The sequence below is a fragment of the Lepus europaeus genome, chromosome 15 (genome assembly GCF_033115175.1).
Source record: "Lepus europaeus isolate LE1 chromosome 15, mLepTim1.pri, whole genome shotgun sequence".
NCBI lineage: Eukaryota > Metazoa > Chordata > Mammalia > Lagomorpha > Leporidae > Lepus > Lepus europaeus.
Window position 1 is genome coordinate 44,142,746 of NC_084841.1, and position 22,044 is coordinate 44,164,789.

The 22,044-nt window shown below is 43.8% G+C and overlaps 2 protein-coding genes across 5 annotated transcripts in view; one reads left to right on the forward strand and one right to left on the reverse strand.

Moving 5' to 3' along the window:
* Window positions 1-3,772: 3,772 nt before the first annotated feature.
* Window positions 3,773-12,174, forward strand: SETD9 (SET domain containing 9). 2 transcript variants are annotated; one of them, XM_062211999.1, is made up of 6 exons: window positions 3,773-3,893; window positions 4,990-5,357; window positions 7,855-7,978; window positions 8,230-8,345; window positions 10,132-10,237; window positions 11,699-12,174. In XM_062211999.1, the coding sequence occupies exons 1-6, from the start codon at window positions 3,796-3,798 to the stop codon at window positions 11,784-11,786; spliced, it is 900 nt and encodes a 299-aa protein (XP_062067983.1). In that variant the 5' UTR covers window positions 3,773-3,795; the 3' UTR covers window positions 11,787-12,174. The 2 variants fall into 2 exon arrangements, with proteins under 2 accessions (XP_062067983.1, XP_062067984.1); XM_062212000.1 differs by lacking the exon at window positions 10,132-10,237.
* Window positions 12,175-13,923: 1,749 nt separating this feature from the next.
* MIER3 (MIER family member 3) overlaps window positions 13,924-22,044 on the reverse strand; it is a 34,158-nt gene continuing 26,037 nt past the window's right edge. For all 3 annotated transcript variants that reach the window (XM_062211996.1, XM_062211997.1, XM_062211998.1), the window contains 3 exons: window positions 18,235-18,362; window positions 18,009-18,151; window positions 13,924-17,899 (listed from right to left, as the gene is read on the reverse strand). In XM_062211996.1, coding sequence (XP_062067980.1) covers window positions 17,442-17,899; window positions 18,009-18,151; window positions 18,235-18,362 — 729 coding nt within the window. In that variant the 3' untranslated portion in view covers window positions 13,924-17,441. The remainder of the gene's footprint in view (window positions 17,900-18,008; window positions 18,152-18,234; window positions 18,363-22,044) is intronic.

The following is a 22,044-nucleotide window of genomic DNA, read 5'->3' on the forward strand; positions in this document are numbered from 1 at the left end:
CCAGAAAAAACAACGAGTCTGATCAATTGACAATTGAGCAGATCTTCCATACCTGTTCCAACAGCCAGGGCAATCTGGGTGTCAGCCAGGTGGAGGTTTCTTACTAACAGAGCTCAGCTGTTTGGGTTGAAGGCTGCAGACCCTCTTCTCAGCGGGGTGAGGTCTGCCTTCCAAGTCAATTCCTTTCAGTAGGATCCTCAAATTGTCCACAAACATTATTATCCCGTAATCACAGGTAATTCACAACACCAGCAACGGGCTCTTGTCAGTCAAAATACGAGAAGGGAAATTACTCGGGCTTGATCAAAGAGGAATTAATAACTAAGTAGAAGTATCTCAGAAATCCAAGGGACGGTTCAACAATGTATCATTATAATTTTGTACATTAACAGAAGAATGAAAAGGAATTGTATGGTAGGTTTAATGAAAGTATCTGTGGCTGGCGCCGCGGCTCAATAGGCTAATTCTCCGCCTGCGGCCCGGCACCCTGGGTTCTAGTCTGGGTCGGGGCGCCAGATTCTGTCCTGGTTGCTCCTCTTCTAATCCTGCTCTCTGCTGTGGCCTTGGGAGGGCAGTGGAGGATGGCCCAAGTGCTTGCGCCCTGCATCCGCAGCGGCCATTTGAGGGTGAAACAATGGCAAAGGAAGACCTTCCTTTCTGTCTCTCTCACTGTCCACTCTGCCTGTCAAACAAAAGAAAGAAAGTATTTGATATTCACTGTTCATTTAAAATTTAAGATGGGGCCAGTGCTGTGGCGCAGTGGGTTAAGCCCTAACCTGCACATAGGGGCACCAGTTGAGTCCCCGCTGCTCCACTTTTGATCCTACCTCCTGCTAATGCACCTGGGAAAGCAGCAGAAGATGGCCCAAGTCCCTGGACCCCTGCACCCACATGGGAGACCTGGAAGAAGCTCCTGGCTCCTGACATTGGTTGGCACAGCCCTGGATGTTGTGGCCATTTGGGGAGCGAACCAGCGATGGAAGGCCTCTGTCTCTCCTCTCTCCCTAACTCTGCCTTTCAAATAAATAAACCTTTTTTTAAAAAAATTAAGGCAAAAATCCTTGGAAAGCCAAAAATAAAAAATTTTCAAACTCCATAAAATATACTTTCCAGAAAATTACAGCAAATATTAAAGTGAAAAGTAAAACTGTAGAGGAAATACGGCCGCAGCCAGAGACAAAGAAAGAAGAGCGGGCCCCCTCTCCCCAAGACAAACCTTGAAAAGTGGCTGCTGGCAATTAACCAGTGAGGCAGCTCCCACTGTTACCGTGTCCAGGTTGGGAAGATGTCCTAAGTTCTGCTTCTGTAACTCCAGGCGTAACTCTGCCCTACAGTCTTCCCCAGGTATCTCTTTCATAAACATGCTGGACCCACCCATCATGGGAAGTGTGGTCCTAAGTCACGTAGGCTGCAATCTGAACCCACCAATGCTGTAACAGTTAAGGTCTGATGCTGTGAACCTATAAACAGTGTAAGAAACTCGGGACTGTTGCTCAGTTCTCAGGAAGAGATTCCAGCTGAGTCTGCTGGTGTGCATAAACTGCTAGGATCCTCCACTGTCTCTGGTGCCTGTTTGAACGAAGGGAGTTTTCCAACCCTAGGTTTCTATAATAAAACTTTAGAAATTGAAGACATGACATAGAACTATAGAAATAAAGTTAGATTTCCAAGGTATCTTTGAGTAATTCAAAAAGTTGCAGATATAGTATGTTTTTAAAAGATTTATTTATTTGAAAGTCAGAGAGAGAGAGAATGAGAGAGAGGTCTTCCATTTGCTGGCTCACTCTGCAGGTGTTCACAATGGCTGAAGCTGCGTCGATCTGAAGCCAGGAGCTAGGAGCTTCTGGGTCTCTCACGCAGGTGCAGGGGCCCAAGGACTTGGGCCATCTTCCACTGCTTTCCCAGGCCATAGCAGAGAGCTGGATTGGAAGAGGAGCAGCCAGGTCTCGAACCAGCACCTATATGGGATGCCAGCACTGCAGGCGGTGGCTTTACCTGCTATGCCACAGCGCCCCGATACAGCACTTAAAAACACACAAAACACTGTTGCTCTGTGGACACATACAGCTATGTAAATGCACAGAAATAACACTGCAAGAAAACAGGAGTCTGGTTATTCGGAGGAGAGGCAGCCAGCACCAGAACTGGCCCAGGCACAGGGCTGGTTAGCAGACCCCAGCCTTACCTATCACGTTCCTGTCTGTTACCAGAATGTTGTTGGCACGAATTGTTCAGCTAGGCAAAAATTACTTTTAATACATCAGTATAAAAAGCCCTGGAAATATGCACGAAAACCTCTTTTCCTTTTGAAGAGAAAGGATTCAATTAGTTCTTTTTGGTTCATTGTAAGTTTGTAAAGGCACTTTCGTTGTAAGCTATTTCTTAATATTCCTGAAATGGAATTAATTCCATTTAGCAAGTCAAATAAATCTAATTATGCCAAAAGCTACCAAACAGAGTACGATGGAAAACTCTCTAGGGTTTGCCAATATCCACTATGGTGTTAGAGATAAAGGGAGACATTTGCAGATGCATTTTTTTTCCCCCTTTTATTTCCTTTGGAACATTACAAAATTAGTCCCGAGGCCCCTGGAGTCTGCTCGAATTTTCACCAGAATCTCAGCTGTTCAGTAGGGATTTTAGGTTAGGATTCATTCTGACTCTCAGGCAAAGAATGAAGAAACCACATTTGCAGCCTGAAAAACTGGCACCAAGACATTTCCTTTCTTTTTTCTTTTTAAAGACTTATTTATTTGAAGGTCAGAGATGGAGAGACAGAGAGATCTTCCATCTATTGGTTCACTCCCTGGTGGCCACAACCGCTGGGCTGGGTCAAGCCAGGAGCCGGAGCTTCCTCCGATCTCCCACAGGGTGCAGGGGCCCGAACACCTGGGCCACTTCCACTGCTTTTCCCAGGCGCACTACAAGGGAGCTGGATCCAGAGTGGAGCAGCCGGACTCGAACCTGCACCCATACGGGATGCCAGCACCACCTCTATGCCGCAACACGGGCCCCACGACATTTATGTCTCAGCACTGGCCGATTTGAAGGTGACTAGGGGGTTCCTGTGGTCTGCTGCCATTGGAGCTGAGCGGCCCTAACCCGTCTTCATTCCAAAGCCTGATAAAAGACATTACAGGAGAGCTACAGGCCGATCATCTCCCGCGAACTTAAACGCAAAATTCTAAACAAAGTCGAATCCGGGAATATAAAGACAGGACAATCCATCAAAAGGAAGCTAAGGGAGAGCGACAGAACGCAGAAAAGCGGGGGGCCGGGGACCCGGGTAGGCTGGGCGGAGGGATTCGGAGCTGGCCGCTCCCTGGAGTCCGGCGCCAGTTCGCAGGTGTACCGAGCGTTCATCGGCGTGTGGGCAGCTCGGGGTAGACCAACTGTACCTCCATGAAGGTACTGTGGTTCCGTACGGGAGTACGGAGTGGACCGAGGCTCCCCACTTCTGGCTGTCGTACCCGCAGGACCTCCGAGGTGGAAACGAAGGAACGCGGGCGCGGAGGCCCGACGTCCAGGGGAGGATGCCACTTGCTTGCCAGGGGCGACAAGGGCGCCAGAGACGGGAAAGAGCCGAGCAGGGACGGAGGAGGGCGCGGGGCCCCGGGGAGCGCACGCGGGGCCGGGCCGCCGCGGCACACACGAGGCGCTCAGGGCCGCGCTCGCACCGGAGCCAGGCGGCGCCAGGGACGCGGAGGGCGGAGACCGGGGAGGGCGGTGCCCGCCCGCGCCGGGGCCGCGACCCGCCTCTCCCGCGCCGTCCTCGTCACGGCGCGGAGGGCAGCCATGCCCGGCCGCCTGCTGCGGGGCCTGTGGCAGCGATGGCGCCGTTACAAGTACCGCTTCGTTCCTTGGATCGCGCTGAACCTAAGCCACAACCCGAAGTGAGCGGGCGGGACGACCGGACCGGCGGCTCCACGCCGCCAGGGCCTCTGGGCGGGAGGCGGGCGGAGCCTGAAGCAGCAAAGCCAGCGGCGGCCGAAGGGCCTGGGAAGGGCCGGCCGAGGGGGCGGGGCCTCAAGCCTCGAGGGGGCGGAGCCCGAGGCGGGCGGAGCCAGAAGCCGCGCGGAGGCTCGAGGGGGCGGAGCCTGAGGCGGGCGGGGCCCGAGGCGGGCGGGGCCCGAGGCGGGCGGGGGCAAGGCGGCGGAGCCAGAAGCCGCGCGGAGGCTGGAGGGGGCGGAGCCCGAGGCGGGCGGGGCCGAGGTGGGCGGGGCCTGTGACTGCTTCCCTGTGTCCGCGCTGCGAGGCCTGCGGGGCCTGCTTCTCCCTTGGCGTCTGTACTGGCTGGGGCCCCTGTACGCGCGCCCAAAGTAGAGACCTTTAGAAAGGAGACTGCGTGAGAGTGCGCGGCCTTTCCCCCGGAGCCACAGTCAGGAGGTTGAATTTCCTCGGAAAAGCCAGGCCCAGGTTTATTTTCACGGCCCTGTGGGCATCACCTTTGTGCTGACCGTCCGTGCGGAGCTAACGCGTGAGCCCGAGCAGAGTGCGAACTGCGGGCGTGGGGCCAGGACCCCGGCGGCTGGGTGCGCGTGGGGCCACCGTCTCGGCCGGCGGCGCTCTGCCCAGAGTGGTGGGGCGGGAGAGGCGCCCGCTCTGTCCACAGAATTACAGGGGGTGCTGCAGGAACCCCGGCTAGGGGAACCGGAGAGGCAGCCCCTGGAGAGGACGTGCCTGCGGGCGGCGCTGGAGCGGAGGCTGGGCCGCGGCGCCGTGGCCGCTGTCATTCCGTGCCGGTGCACCGGGTCCGCGAGCCCGGCCGCGTGCCCGCCGCTCCCAGCGAGCAGGTCCTCAATACAGGCTCCCGCTGTGGCATTGTCGCATCTGCTGAACTGAGGCGGCCCTGACGGTGCCTTCCTGGACCTCTTAGTCCGTGCCCTCCTACACACGCCTGGATCCAGCAGCCGGGACCCCGGACCGAGTCGGGGCAGCCCGGCTTTCAGCCGTTCAGGGGTAGTCAATAGAAACTTTTCCCATTTTCAGGACCCTTCGATATGTTCCAGAGGAATCCAAAGACAAAGTTCTCTCAGATGAAGATGTCCTAGGAACGTTACTGAAACTTTTCCAGGCTCTGTTCTTAAATGATTTCAGTAAACAGTCAGAAATCTTGGCCATGCTTCCCGAACCTGTTAAATCAAAATATCAAGACCTATGGGCGGTTCAACGTCAGAGGGAAACACTGCTGGGGAACAGTCAGCCGCAGCAAAATACCTTTAAACCGGAAGAGATTCTTTATAAGACGCTGGGTTTCTGTGTGGTCCGAGCACCTAGCTCAGTGATTTCTGCTGGAAAAGGTGTCTTCGTTACCAAAGGATTGGTACCAAAAGGCGCGGTTGTATCTATGTATCCTGGTAATAGCACACTTAGTTCTTGGCTTAGAATTTCTATATATTGATGCATTCAACAAAATACTTAGCCCTGTAATCTTTGGAGTAGGGGCTGAATTGGAAACTTGTGTTCCCGTAGGTTTTTAAAAGTCTGATCTGGAAATTAACTTTATAAATTATGCCATGTGTGTGTTAGTCCATGCCCTAGAATGTTGGCTTATTGGGGCCAGTGTCCGGGTACAGAAGGCTACGCTGCCGTTTGTGATGCTGGCATCCCGTATCGGGCACGGTGTGCATCCTGGCTGCTCTGCTTCCGGTCCAGCTCAGTGCTACTGTTCCTGAGAACAGTATGGCCTAAGTACTTGGACCCATGCCACTCACATGGGAAACATGGAATTCTGGGCTCCTGGCTTTGGCCTGGACCAGCCCTGGCCATTGTGGCCATTTGGGGAGTAAACTAACAGATGGAAGATGTCTATTCTCTCTCTCTCTCTTCCTTTCAAATAGTGAATTTTTTTAAACATTCAGTGCATTTTTAAGGAAATGTTTAAGTCCTTGTTTTCACTTGGAACACAGTATGGCCCACTTTGACAGATTACTTAGGAAACAATAAGAGAACAGCTCAATTTGGCTTATTTGATAACTAAAGAAAAAATGGTATGGGAGCTAGTGTTTAGCTTAGTAGTGAAGATACAGGCTAAGATACCCATGTCCCACACAGGAGTACTGGGTTCAAGTCCTGACTCCTTCCTGATTCCTGCTTCCTGCTAACATGCACGCTGGCTGGCAAGAGAGGAAGGCTCAAGTGGTTGGGTTCCTATCACCCAAGTGGGAGACCAGGATAGAGCACGGAGTTCAGGCACCCAGCTTTAGCCTGGGGCGTGTGGGAGGTGAACCAGTGATGGCACCCTCTCTCTCTCCCTGAGCCCCCTGCAACCCCCGGCCTATTTCTGTCTCTCTGTTTCTCAAATACATAAAAAAAAATTCGAAATGTCATGGATTAAAATTCAAAGGGTAGAACGTAAATCCGTAAGTCGCCGAGTGAACGCTTTCTTGCCATTTCTGTCCTTGGGCAGTACAGCAGCTTCTTCACAGAAGTTCGCCGACTGGGATGCTGAACAGACTGTGTTGGTAAACTGCCTTTATCTTACGTGGTATAGTGGAGAGGGTGTGGGTGTGGGAGTCAGGCCGAGCTGTATCTTTAAAATGCATTCTGCTATTTGCTGCTTTTGTGTCCCTAAGCAGAGGCACATAGGAGGCATCCTGGTACATATTAATTTTTTCCTTTTTTCCTTTGTCAGTGAAAGGAAAAACAAAGGGGTCTAAATCGCAGGGTCATCTGCAAGGGTAGTTCAAAAAGCACATGGGAAAATGAAAGGGCATGACTTTATTTTGATGTGCAAAAATTTTTGTGTACAAGGGCCGGCGCTACGGCACAGTGGGTTAAGCTGCCACCTACAGCACCAGCATCCCACATGAGCACCAGTTCCAGCTCCCTGCTAATGTGTCTGGGAAGGCAGCAGATGATGGCGCAAGTACTTGGGCCCCTGCCACCCACCTGGGAGACCCAGATGGAGTCAGGTTGCTGGCTTCAGCATGTCCGGGTCCTGACTGTTGCAGCCATTTGGGGAATACACCAGCAAATGGCAGATCTCTCGCTCTAGTTCTTTCAAATAACAAATAATTTTTAAAAAGTGTTCTTAGTATGTAGAAAAGGTGTATTATCCATGAATTGAAATGTGTCATGCACCAAAATACTCATAATTTTAGTTCCATTTTCTATGAATTTTTTGTTTTTAAAAAATTATTTTATTTGAAAGGCAGAGTTACAGAGAAAGCAAGAGAGATAGACTGACCTTCCATTCTCTGGTTTACTCCTCAAATGGCCAGGCTGAAGCCTGGAGCCAGGAGCTTCTTCTACGTGGATGCAGGGGCCCAAATAATTGGGCCATCTGCTGCTGCTTTCCCAGGCACATTAGCAGGGGGCTGAATGGAAGCTGAGTAGCTAGGACTCGAACCAGTGCCCATATGGGATGCCGGCACTGTAGGCCATGGCTCATGGCTTAACCAGCTGTGCCACAGGCACCAACCCACCAAGAACTCTTTGAAGTACCCTTACAGTCTCATGTCTACATTATTTAAAAAATATATTTCTTAAAAATCTCTTTAATAGATGTCAATCTATTCATCTTTTTAAATGTCTACATATTTTAAAAAACGAGTGTATGACTTTGTAAAACTGAGTCTAAACTGTGATATCATCATTACCCAACAGTCAAATTTTATTCTGCTTTGTGAACAAGTTGGTTCTGTGCACGACGTGCTGTTCAGCACTTACTTTTTAAATGGGAAAGTAACCAAAGAGAATGTAATACTTTAGATTGGAGGTGAAGTGTTAGAAAAATATGGATGAATTCATACAAATTCTTCCATTTTATGTTTATGTACCACAGAAAGCTCATTATGATGCTTAGGATTCTTGCATGCTGGCATAATATGTCTTTGTCTGATTGTATAATAGGCACAGTGTACCAGAAGCATGAACCAATCTTTTTCCAGTCCATTGGAAATCCATTTATTTTTAGATGCCTTGATGGAGTACTCATTGATGGAAATGACAAAGGAATATCAAAAGTTGTATACAGGTGAGTGGTACCCATGTTAAGATTTAATTATAGGGGACAGAACCACACACTGGATTATGACCAGTGGCATGTGTACCTTAAATAAAAATTGGCTTCGTTAACTGCCGTGTAGCAACTTAGTTGTCCTACTGATTAAACAAAAAAAAAAAAAACTTTTCAGGGGAATTGTTTGGTTCTAGAGTTAACGTTGTGTGAATTGCATTGGAGAAGCAGAAGAACAGTCCCTAAGCTAATGCTTTCCTCTCCTGCAGATCTTGCAGTGGCAGGGATCGCCTTGGCCCTTTAAAAATGAGTGACAGTACATGGCTGACAGCAGAGACTGACAATCCACTGGCTGTGGGGCAGTATGTCAATAACTGTTCGAATGGTAAGTCGGCATGGTGAGACTGTGGAATAAAATCTAGCATGGTTACTTCTCCTCCCCTGCCACATGACTGAGTACCAGACACATCCGTATAACACCTCAGCTGTTCAAAATGCTTAAGCAACTGTAACTTTCTGAGGGAAGATACCACAGAGAGAATTTGGGCAAATATTGATATATGTTATTTGGATTCTTTATTATCTTTGTTCCAGTTTTGTAATAAATAGGTAACTGATAACAACTGCCCTTTTAATTATTATTTTAGCATTTTTGTACTTAACTTAGTGATTATTTTGTCATTGCCCTCAATACAGCCTTATAATTTTAAAATCCATGAATAATTTTTTCCAAGTACACATTTTCTATGATCTTTTAATACTCCTCATATGCATAAATTTCAAAACTTTTTGTACCAAAGTAAACTTCTCTTTAAAACGATGTTAATGAATTTCTTTTTCATTCTAATGAAAAGGTAGAGACAGAGACAGAGATAGAGGAAGAGAGAGATCCTCCATCTACTAGTTCACTCCCCACATGTCTGTAATAGCCAGGGCAGGGCCAGGCCAAAGCCAAGAACCTGGAACTCCATCTGGATTTCCCACACGGGTGGCAGGGGCCAGAGTCCTTGAGCCATCTGTCGTCTGCTGCCTGCCAGGGTGCACATCAGCAGGAGGTTGGGGTGGAAGTAGAGCAGCCAAAGCTCAGATCAGGCACTCCTAGTTGGGAAATGTGCCACCTGTGGGCCCCCAAACTTACTATTGTTTAAAATGTTTTATTGAAATACAGTATACATAGCAAGAAATACACATACGTGTGTAGCTAAATGAACTTTTGGTCCTCTGAGTACACTTATAACCAACATCCAAATTAAGAACAACGCATTCTAGTACTCCAAGAGTCTCCCTATTCCCTCACTCTCCATTTTTTTTTTAAACATGGGAAAGAAGAATATATTGTCATTTACATGGTATAATTCAGTGATGAACTTCTTTTAACTCCATTCTCCACTACCGTCTTGAAGTGCTCTTACCTTAATCACTAGACTAGAATCCCCCTCTCTGTTGCTAAGTTTGTAAATTACCATCTTGGAACTTGAAGTTCTCATACATTTAATCATTGGACTACATTACACAGTCTTTGGTGTTAGGCAGCCGTGAACTCAAAGCCTGGTTCTTGGGGCCTGTATTGCAGCATAGCGGGTTAAGCTGCTGCCTACAGCACCAGTGTGGTTCTAGTCCTGGCTGCTCCACTTCCAATCCAGCTCCCTGCTAATGCACCTGCGAAGGCAGTGGAACGATGGCTCAGGTGCTTTGGGCCCCTGCATCCACGTGGGAGACCTGGAGGAAGTTCCTGGCTCCTGGCTCGTCTGGCCCAGCCCTGGTCATTGCAGTCATTTTGGTAGTGAACTAGCAGGTGAATGATCTCTCTGTCTCTCCCTCTCTGTTTGTAACTCTGCCTTTCAAATAAATATATTTTAAAAAAAAACCAGCCTGATTCTTATTTAACCATTAACCTTTCTGAACCTGTTTTTTGATATCTAAAAAGCAAACAAACAGTGAAGCATATATTTATGAATATAATCCAAATACATCTTTATCATAAACATTTTGAAAGTTGCTATTATTTACCATAATATGTAAATATATAAAAATCAGTATCTGGGACATAAGTGCTATTTTGATTATGTTCTAATAATTTAGAAAACTATACATCGAGTGTCCTAACTCAAAACCATTTTCCATGACCCAGAATCACAGCTCTTTTCTGAATACTGTGTGCTTGTTCCTAGAGAGAGCAGCTAATGTCTGTTATCAGGAGTTTGATGTGCCTGCAGTGTTCCCTGTAGAGCTGAAGCAGTACCTTCCAAACACTGCCTACAGCTACGACAGACAAAGGTTAGGCTTCTAAAAGTAATTTCCCATCTTCTTTCTTAGGTTGTACTTTCAAAATAGATATTTTCTTTAAATAAGCTATATAGAATTGGAGCAAAACTTTTTTAGTGCAAGATTATAAGTAACTTAGATTTTCTATCTTCTTCACCCCTTAATGTGTTAATTATCATTCTGCTTAGCACCTGTTTTTATTCTGTGTAATACATTACAAATTTTGACTTTATAGCTTCTTTCAAGTAATTTGTTTTCCCTACCTGTAAAATCCTCAATTTTTTGCCTTCATCATGTTTAATATAATGTTCTATACCTCACAAGAGAGCACTCAATTGCAGAAAAAGGGTCAAATTACACCATGATTTCTTTTGCTCATTTCACTATTAGGTTCCGAAACCTAATCATGAAAAAGCTATAACTAGGAGATACGTATTTTTATTGTAACATTCATTTTCAAAATCATTAATGGAAAGTTTATTGAGATTATGCAAGTCATTTTTTAAGTTTTTTTAAAAAAAGATTTATTTACTTACATGAAAGGCAGACTTAGAGAAAGAATTTCCATCCGCTGGTTCTCTCCCCAGATGGCTACATTGGCCAGGGCTGGGCCAGGCTGAAGCCAAGAGCCAGGAGCTTCCTCCAGGTCTCCCACATGGGGGCAGGGGTACAGCTCTTGGACCACTTTCTGCTGCTTTCCCAGGCACATTAGCAGGGAGCTGGATCAGAAGTGGGAACAGCCAGGACTCAAATTGGCGCCCATCTGGGACGTCAGCACTGCAGATGGCAGCTTGACCTGCTGCGCCATCGTACCATCTAACTTTTAAAATAATTCTGGAGAGCTAAGAGTTCCTTAACAATGCTGTAGGAAGATATCAATATAAGATTTCAGTGAGCTGCTAGCAAACTTTATTTTAGGTGGTAAATATTAAATTGTATTGAGATGAATGCTATTTAAAATTTGGACTATTCACCTTTTCTGTCTCTGCATGTGTTAACATAATAGGCTATATATTTTGGGACATGATGTACGCATAACAATGTCTTACTGTCCAGAAAAACAAGTTTTAAAATTTCACTTAGCCTTACGCAGTGGTCCCATCTTTCAGAACACAAGACACAAAGTAATAAAACAAAGTGAAACTGTGATCCTATTTGAGAACCCCTTTTTGTGATGCCAGTTCTGGGGGCCTACACCTGGAAACCACATTTTCAGAAGAGGTAATCAGTTGTGTAAGACACTGAGCTGTGGTCCTTTTTAACTGACAGAGAACAGACATACTGTAGAACACCTGCCTTGGGGATAAGAATTATTCCCTTATGGAAGGTGAATACATAAACTAAAGTGGAATGAATCTGTGTAGACAAAATGACACCTGTGCAGTCCACACTGGCTGTGTTAGCGGTATGAGCTTGTGGCTGGTAATGTCTACAGTACTTAAACTTCCTGTATATTTCTGTTTTTGTTTTCAGCCTCCTTCGCTGTGTTGTTCTCATTGCACTCAGGGACATCAAGCAAGGAGAAGAGCTTTTTTCAAACTATTACACAATTGTCAGTTAACTGTCAATTAGACATTAGATTTTCTATTCAGTTATTAATTCTTACAGCTTTTTGCTGATCACTTCTCCAAATTCCACCTCTAGAACAAATACCTTGAGACTTAATTGGAACAATTTTTTATGTCTTGGTTATGTTCTGATTTCATGATGAAAGCTATTGGCTTCACTGCAATTTCAAATCTGTAATACAGTTAGCTTTCATTGGCTTTCACCTAAATATACAACAGCTTATTAAAACCTACTACTGGAATCTATAATTTTGTGTATCTTTGTGGTGGTTTATAAAACTGTAGCCACACAACAGCAATTCTTGTCTTACTGTGGATTTATACAAACGTCTGAAAAAGCTTTTAGTTTACAGAATAAAGTCAACAGGTATTGTTGTGTTGCCCTGAGAAAATTGTGTGTTATATTAAAGACTGTTCTATGTGGGTGAGAGGAAAATGTGAGGTCATTATACTGTTTACTCTTTGAACATTTTGACATAAACCCCAAATGATTAAAAAACAAACAAACAAACAAAAAAAGCGCACCAAAGAGATTAACATGAAATTGGAGGTCAAAGACAGCAGTGGTGGCAACACCCAGCTGTCCTGCCCGGTCTCAGCTTTCCCGTGAAGACCTCCATGCTCGGCCTCCTAGCCCCCTGGAGGAGCGAGCCCACACCCTGGTAGTTCCTTCTTGGTGGACGTGTCCTGCGCTGTTCTCCACCTTGAAGCCTGTAGACAGCCCAGCCAGGGACAGAATGACTCTGGCCAGGTTCCCTGGAAAGTTTTATTAGCAGTTGTACTTTGATCTCCATCAACCTGACCCCTGCCCTAACTCTCAATTCCCAACTTGGATGAGGAAGAGGGTGCTGTTTATGGGGCCCCTTGAATCTTCATGGAACCTGTATAACCAGATTCTGACCACCTTCACTGCTATGCCACGAGCTGGGCTCATCTGAGGATTACAATTTCAAGACTTCTAATTGCCTTGCCTTTTCACGCTCCCCCCACCCTCCCACCCGGAATGTATCACCAAGAGCCGTTCTTTCTGAAAGTGGGACCTTGACGAACTCTTGCTCAAAACCCTCCTGGAATCCCTAGTCCTTCACCGATCTGGCCTGGCCTCACTGCTGTCCAGCTACTCCTTGAACCCGCCTGGGGCTCGGATTCTCTCCTCCTGCCAGGACCCCTCACCCCATTTCTGTCCTTAGTGGGAGCTCTACTGAAATTTACAGTCCCCACCACCCTGATACGTGGCGCCATTTTTCCTCTAAGCACTTACCACCACCAATGCATTATTAAAAAACCCACTGGTGAGGAGAATCACGGCCCGGAGTGACTTTCAGTGGCTTACTCTGCGTCCCCAGGGCTTTTCCTCCCTGCCCTAGAGCCTGCCGCCCTCAGCCGCTCCCAGGGCACTTACCTGTTCTTGGCTGCACTCTGTCTGCGCCTGCCCCCTGAAGGCATTCCTGTGTACACTGCCACCAAAGCCCTGCACAGCCGGGCCCTCCGGTGTCTGAGAAGGAAGGAGTGCCGCTCTAGACCAGTCATCAAAGTGCAGAAGTCAGGTTTTTGCTTTCGTTTTAGCCCTTTGTTGGCCTTCACAAACTCTGCGTCTGATCGCCGCTTAATAGGAATGGGACAAGAAAAACTCTGGTCATAGCAAATGAAATATGGGGGCAAACCTGGAAAATGCGCCTTAGACAAGATCTTCAGTTTGGAAAGATGAAGGCTTAGCCAAGACAGGACTAGAGCCAACAAAACTACAAATAGCATAAAAGCAGCCTTGTGGACTCTAAATATTAAGAGTCTGCAGTGTCTAATCACACTTCAGGTATTGTTATCTTACAAGACACAACAGCCTAGACCTGTATTTGAAACACAACAGTCAATAAATGTTTCCTGAATTAAACTAAGAGCACAATCCTTGCTTTGGGATGGTTAGAAATTTACACTGAAAGCTATTATAGAGGATTTGAAGAAAACTTAACCTACCAACTTTATTATCTGCCTATCAAATATCTTCCTAACTGCATCTAAAAGCAGCTTAATGGTGGCACAATATCAACTTATTTTGTATAGCTTAACATTTGTTAAGTAAAAAAAATCTACTTTTGGCAAATATTCACACAAACCAAGAAAAAAAAAAGATTTCCAGATTTTTATTTCTGGAACTGTACACCAGGTATTAAAGTACAACAAATACAAAATAATGCTCAAAAAAATCAGTGTTTATGTACAAATATTAAAATCAATGCAACAATAGCAACTTCCTCTTGAACATCTGATACTAAAACTTGTTCTGATTGTCACTAATTTATCATTCTCACAGGGTACTTAGCTCAAACTGGGACAAATGGAATCACTGGTCATCTAAGAGGAATATTAATAGCTACCATATGTAACAATAAAACTAATAGCTTCCTCCTTTCAGTGAAAAAATTAGGAACTTTTTAAAAAACATAGTAATGTCAATATTTTTATAAATTATTTCAATTTCCATTTGTAGACCATGTGCTTTGAAACTCGGGGAACACAATCTCCTTGGTGGTCAGGTTTATTTGTTAGTTTACATTCAAAGTTGAAATATTTACTAGAGACTTTGGTTAAATTAAATAGTGTCACTATGCTCTATTAGATCTGACGTTCTCAAATATTTATGACCCTCAATTTTAAAAATTAAAAGGAAACGATTGCACAATTCTTTGACCTAATTGTACAGACTTTAGTATTTTTTAAACAGTATCCTACATCCTTCAAGTAAATTCAGCAGTTGACGATGACAAGAGGAAAACTAAACATTTAAAAAGCTAGCATGAAAAAGATGAAGTACGACTAGCAAAAAGTAAAGTATTGCTATAATCACAGCACCAGTTACACTTCTAAATGAATCCACTGTCCTCTTCAATTCCCTGTACATAAAGATGTATCAGCCAACACTGCAAATGCTCATCATGAATTTTTGGTTTGTTCATACAAAAATAATGTGGCAAAGGAAAAAAAAAGAATTTATCACAGTTTGTTATAAGAATTGTGCTTAACACTTGATAATAAAGGCATTATTGTTTCATCATATGATTGCAAATCAGATATTCCATGCTTTCAAACGCAATTCTTTTAATAAACAGTAACAAATTCTGTTAAGATGTTTCAACAGAGGAAAAAAAAAAAACAGTAAATCCAGCTTTTAAAAGAAAATTCAATAAATAGCTATTTTACATGGATAAAGTCATAGTGGTACAATTGATGAATGCCACATCAAGCATGCACAAAATGGTATTATACATGGCAGAAGTAGTCAGAAAATATTGAATTAGATCTAAAAAGATAGGAAGAATTTACAGATATATACAAAAATCTTGCAAATTATTGCCTCATTTTAACAAGGAATTAAAAGTAAACATTACCAGCTAGTTAGCACTCTCTAAGAGGCTAAAATCAGGTTGGTATTTAAAAATCTATTAAACTAGCTGGAATTTATTTTTCTCTCATACCATTTTCTAGATTTTGGTCAAAAATCTTTATTTAAATAACTAAAGTGTCCATTCAACTTGCTGATAATCAAAACTTTAGATAAGAAACACTGTTTCCATCTTGTATCAAGATCCCAGCAATGCATAGATAAACTGAATATATTACTGCATCAGCTAATGAGAATGGGCATGTTCATGTAAGTGCAACTGGTATTAGCATTCAGTCATCTTTGTGTAAATTATTTATACAGACCAGCCACAGTAAACCCAGAGTGAAAACTAACGTCATAACAATGGAAGATTATGGCCAGTATCTTACTAAATTATAGAAAGTGTACTGATTTTTAACAAAAGAAATAAGGTTCAAAGTTTAGCACAACAACACAGCAATAAGAAGCTGATAACTTGGATAAAAATATCGGAAAGCGACACAGAGCCCAGGCTACCCATTATTTACTGTGTGCATACAGGAATGCTATTTTTAGATGTATAAATTAGAGACTGATTTTAAGTTATTAATTTAACTACTTTTGTCCACTGTGCTAAACTAAATTCATAGTAAATGTGCTACTGCGTAAACACTTCAAAGCAATCTTCATTAAAATGCTGCAAAGGAAAAATAAGAATACATATCATCCAAAACTCAGGATGTCATTGCAGTTCACAGTTTGTATAATAAATACCCTCCCTTTCAATCACTACTAAGATCACTACAGCCTATCTAATCAGCACAACCTGGAAGCAACTTAGAGTTACAAATATTAGCAATGCAGCCGAACACTTAAAGTTTTTTGCAAAGCAACACAACTAGTAAGAATCAAAACTTCTAATTAAGACGGTGCAAAAAGAAAACTGCTTTAACTGTACTATAAAAGCAAAGCTTATTACATCCTAATACTGTATTACACATTGTTTGATTCACCTTATAACTTAAAGATGCCCATTCATAGAGCAAAAATGGCCAAGGTTTACGACAATGGCTTCTCATTCACAATGTTTGGAAAAAAAATAAAACTGAGTATGAGATGCATCTGAACGTCTATCACTTTTTGAAACTTAAAGTGGCAACGTACCATTCTGTTTCAGATAGGAACTCACATTCTTCTTGCCAACTCTTTAAGCGAAACAAAATAGCTTCAATATACTTCAAGGTTCGACTGCATTGTGTGTAAAATCTAGAAGTCCCTCTCAACATAAACACTTGGAACTGCAGTGCTACAAACAACTTAAGAGGTGTCCTCAAATGTAAACCATCGCGTGGCAACGTCCTAGGCCTCGGAGACTGTGCCTCTGCAAGTCAACTGCCCCAGGACAAACTAAATCGTCACCGACTGGCGTGACAGTGAAGCTCACGATCTTGATCATGGTGGACAAAACCCCACATGCATACCACATCTTCAAATGCCAAATTTGTAGCCAATAATGAAGTTACACAGAAATATCCTGGCAGGAAAATGACCAATTCTGTGCACGGTAGCCCTGGTCTAGAATTTTGAAACAGGATCCAAGCAAGCGTCTTCGTAATTTGCACATAGTTCTTCGTGCTGGCTTCCATAAAGATGGACTTGCTGTTTTGTAAACTGAAGTGCTCTAGTTGAATAACATGAGAGAAGTTTCCATTTTAAAAAAATCCTTGTATGTTTGTGCAGTTTAAAGAAACCTACCCCTGCTTTTATTAATTAAGAAAATAAAACCAAAAAAATGCTACATTGAGCAGGGATTGGGATTGGTACCTGTAAACATTGTTATTCCACTGCATCCATTACGGCAAAAGGAATTTACACAAAAAGAAGCCACACCATTCAGTTCAGAACATCTGTGCTGGTTTTGAGCTGGTGGCCTCTGTCTACAGGTGTTAAAATTGGGAGTGAGGGCAGTGGGGAACAGAAAAGAATAGAAAAAGGAGGGCGTGGGGAAGAGGTATCGGGGCATGAGGAAGAGAGAAGCAGAGCTTAAAGCTGCACCACAGAGTTCAATCCTAGTTCCCAACTCTGCTGATCATAGTTCATCTCCACATTTATGGATCGAAAAATGAAAATACTCTTGATAAATCAAGATATAGTTCTATACATACTGACATCACTGATGTCATAGTGAAAAAGGTTCAAACTTCCAGTGAAAGACTATGCAAACCTGATAGCTCCCCTCAAGTTTACCGGTCCTGCACCCCCACTGTTTCGGGGCTCCCCGCTTGTGTCACTCCGAGTGAAGGGCAGCGTGCTGATGCAGGGCATGGGCACTGATGAAACCATTGGTCTCATTGGCAGACAGACTGCCAAAGTCAGCCACAGAGACGGCCATTTTGGCACTGGTGATGTGGTGTGTGTGATTTTCAAAGTCCACACCCAGATTATTTACAGAAACCTCATTCATGAAGGACTCAGGGACAGCAATGCCCATTTTCAATCTCTTTGCTGGTCTTTCTGACTCTTCACTGCACATGTTCATGGGGTTTAGCTCCGAGTGATAAAATCCAGTCTCAAATAAATTAAAACAATCACTTTCCCCATTGCTGGGCAGGGTGAGTAACTCTTCTGTTACAACAGGCACATGATTGACTTGTCCACGGGGTGTGTTGCCCAGTGGAGGAAAGCTATCATCCAAACAATTCACTTCCGTGGGGTTGCAGACGGTCGCTACACTGTTGGTCAAAGCTGAAAAGAAATGGGAAATGGTTTCAGTAAGTGGTCCTTTGACACGAAGCAAAGAGGACACAATTTTCCAGCATGTCAACTAAAGCACACCAAGGGAGTGCCATTTTACCTGTCAAGTCACTGGCAGTGAAGGAGTTGAGAATGCTCAGCTGCTGATCAGGAATCGGCTCAGGCCGGTTAGAAGTTAAGGCTGGAGAAGTCCCCGTCCCACCCAGAGCTTCTGTTTCATCTACCAAACGATCCATATAGTCTCTGAAAAACAAGTCACAGTGATTTTCTCACTGCACATCACAGGTGGAAAAAAAAGTCCCTGCAGTCAAGCCCTTGGTACTTACGTAACTCCAGGGTGATGGTTATACCGTTTCTTTCCAAACCTTGTCTGCTGAGCAAAGTAATCATAGCGTTCAGATTTCTTCCACATGTAGTAGAATGCGACACATTCCGCAACGGTTCTAGTTCTCACCTAATGAAAAAAGATAGAGTTTTAAAAATAAACCACAAACACAACTCATTTTTAAGCAACTCCTCCCCCACCAGCACTGAAACTTCTTCAGTCTCATTTTGCTCTTCCCAGTTATGGAATTCTGAATACGAGGCCATTTTCAAAAGCCCAACGTGGTGGTGTTTAACCAGATGTACTAGTTTATAAAACTAATGTGCACTCAGAAGTTTCCTTACACCTGTACTGAGGAATCTTAACGCTGGCATCTTTTCCTTTTCTTCACTGAACTCTCACTATGATTCTGACTGCAGCAGAGGTTCTAACCTTAGATTAGCAAACCCTCAAGGGAACTATGAATGAGTTTCACTGGGATCTATTAATTCCCAAAATTATATGCAGATGCACTTTTGTGGGGAGAAAGAATGCAGCCTCATTAGATTATCAAAGGGTTCCATTATCCAAAAGAGATATGAACCCTTAGGAAAGGAATCAGCGATTTATAGTATCTGGAATCAAAGATAATTTGCTAACTAACGTTAGGTCTTTTCCTCTCCAACATATGTTTGACTCTCAGTTCCAAGAGCTTTCAGTAATAACTACAGTAATACAATTTGAGCCTCACCAACATGGCTCCACACTCAAATGAGGGCTCTTCTAGCTACATACAGCCACAGGTACAACTTTGCATACACAGACAACATTCGTTACCCTCAACCCCATAAACACTTTCCTCCTCCTCTAATCAGGACTCAGTAAAAAGGTTTCAGCATCTCTGAATGAGTTGCCGTGTAAGATCACTAATGTAAGTACAAGCTTTTTAAACCAAGTTGCAGTGTAAGATCAGTAATACAGATACAAGCTTTTTAAACCAAGAAACACAGTATACCTTTCAATACACATCATTAACTATAAGTCTTCACAGAGAATGCAGGCTTCTTGGAGCTACAGACCTTTTCTGTCTTATTCACTGAGTGTATCTCTAGTGCCTAAAATCGCTGGTAAGTGGAAGGACATAATCGTTTACAGAATTAGTGGATGGAGGAAATTTCATAAGTCAATACAAAACCGATGGCTTTCTTTTGCCTTAAAAGGACAACTCAGTCTTCTTTAAAAATGTTTACTCAGTATATTACACATTCTATCTTTGAGACAGAACATTAGGTTTTCATACATACAAACAGCATGAAATTTTCAACATCATACTAGAACTAGTCTAGCTACTGCAGTTTAAAAGAAAAAGAAAACATACACAGTTTGCAATGGAAGAAATAAAACTGTCTCTGTTCACAAATTACATAATTGTCTATGAAGAAGACCCCAAAGAATCAACAAAAAGTCTCTGGAACTAATAAACAATTACAACAAGGTTTACACAATGCAAGGCTGCTAAAAAAAAAAAAAAAAAGTCCATTGCTTTCTTATGTATTAGTAATGAACAACTGAAATTTGAACTTAAAATCACCATTGTACTTATATTAGCATCCCCCAAAAACTAATTATTTCTGTATAAATCTAACAAAATACATGCATGATCTAGCTGAGGAAAACTAATTCTGGTTAAAGAAATCAGAGAAGATTTAAACACACGGAGAGACAGTCTATGGTCATGGCCAGGAAGATTCACTATTGTTAAGACGTTAGTTCTGCCCAACTTGATCTACAGATTCGCTGCAATTCCATTGAAGAATTCCAGCAAATTATTTTGTGCTTACCAACTAACTCTATGTGCAAAAGGAAAAGACCCCAAATACACTGAAGCAAAAAGGATGAAGTCACAGGACCGACACCACCCAGCTTCAAATCTTCAGTACAGCTACAGTAATCAAGACAATGTGGTATTGGGGTAAAAAGAAAGACAAACATTACTAGAATAGGAAACAAAGACTATAAATGTACCCACACAGCTCCAGTCACCTGATCTCTGAGCAAGGGGTGAAGACAATTCAATCAAGGAAAGATAATCTTTTCCACAATGGTGCTAAAACAACTGGACATCCAAATAAAAAAATATATATCCAGTATCAAAAAATTAACCCAAAGTGGATTACAGACCTAAATATTAAGTACAAAACTATAAAGCTCCCAGAAGGAAAAATATCTAAGTCACTGTTAAGTCTGACAAAGACTTTTTAGATCTATCACTAAAAGCATGAAGAATGGAAGAAAAAATCGGTAAGTTGGATGGTAAAGTGTAACACTTTTGTGCAAAAGACACTGGGAAGGGCGGTGAAAAGGCAAGCCTCAAACACAAAGAATCTGCACAACACATGTACCGGACAGGGGACTAGAATCGAATGCAAAGAACTCCTCGCATTCAACGATAAGAAAACAGTGAATTCAAAAATGGGCAAAATATCCAAATAGGTTAAAAAAATACACAGAAATGGAAAATAAACACTTAGAAAAGGTGCTCCACATCACAAGTCAGTAGGGAATTTGAAAATTAAAACAAGGTATCACCAAAAACCTGTTAGAACGGCAAAAATTCAAAACACCGACAACAACAAATGCTGGCAGCGAAGTGAACAACAAAATTTTAATTCACTGCTGGTGGGAATGCAGCATGGTACACCCACTGGAGCAGTTTCTTACAAAATCAAACACACTTAACCATGGTATGAAGCAATCTGACTCTTTGGAATTTAACCAAAAACTAGAAAACATACACCTACATAAAAATGTGCTCCCGAGGGGCTAGCACTGTGACTCAGTGGGTTAAAGCTGTTGTCTGTAGAGCAGGCATCCCATATGGGCGCCAGCTCCAGTCCTGGTTGCTCCACTTCTGATCCAGCTCCCTGCTAATGACCTGGGTGGGCAGCGGAGGATGGCCAAAGTGCTTGGGCCCCTGCACCCATGTATGAGACCTAGAAGAAGCTCCTGGCTCTTGACTCCAGCCTGGCCCAACCCTGGCTGTTGCAGCCACTTGAAGAGTGAACCAGCAGATGGAAGCTCTCTCTGTCTCTCTTTCCCTCTCTGCGACTCTACCTTTCAAATAAATATTCAAAAACAAAACAAAACAAAACCCTGCACCTGAATGTTTATACAGTAACTGCCAGCTTTTGGAAGCAACCAATATATCTTCCAATAGGTGAATGAATAAACTGGTATATCCACATAATCAGCTAATACTATTCAGTGATATAAAAATGAGTTATCAAGCCACAAAAAGACATGGTGGAGGGACCAGCACTGTGGTGCAGTAGGCTAATCCTCCACCTGCAGCGCCAGCGTCCCATATAGGCACCAGTTTGATTATGGGCTGCTGCTTTTCCAATCCAGCTCTCTGGTATGACCTGGGGAAGCAGTGGAAGATGGCCCAAGTGCTTGGGCCCCTGCACCCACGTGTGAGACCCAGAAAAAGTTCCTGGCTCCTGGCTTTGGATCAGCGCAGATCCAGCCATTGCGGTTGCTCCACTTCTGATCCAGCTCCCGGCTCATGGCCTGGGAAAGCAGTGAAAGATGGCCCAGATCCTTGGGCCCCTGCCAAGCGCATGGGAGACCTGGTTGTTCTAGGCTCCTGGCTCCTGCCTGGTCCAGTACTGGCCATTGTAGCATCTGGGGAGTGAACCCATAGACAGAAGATCTCCCTCTGTTTCTCCCTCTCTGTTACTCTTTCAAATAAATAAATCTCAGTAAAACAGCACCCATGGACAAAGTCCCCATATGCGCACTGCTGCTCTGCATGCACAGCTTCCCTCAGCAT

Excerpts from the sequence above, each read along its gene's own strand:
- SETD9 (XM_062211999.1), top strand. The coding sequence starts at position 3,796 with ATGCCCGGCCGCCTGCTGCGGGGCCTGTGGCAGCGATGGCGCCGTTAC. Across the intron at positions 7,979-8,229 it reads ATATCAAAAGTTGTATACAG|ATCTTGCAGTGGCAGGGATC; the intron begins GTGAGTGGTACC and ends CCTCTCCTGCAG. Across the intron at positions 10,238-11,698 it reads TACAGCTACGACAGACAAAG|CCTCCTTCGCTGTGTTGTTC; the intron begins GTTAGGCTTCTA and ends TTTTGTTTTCAG.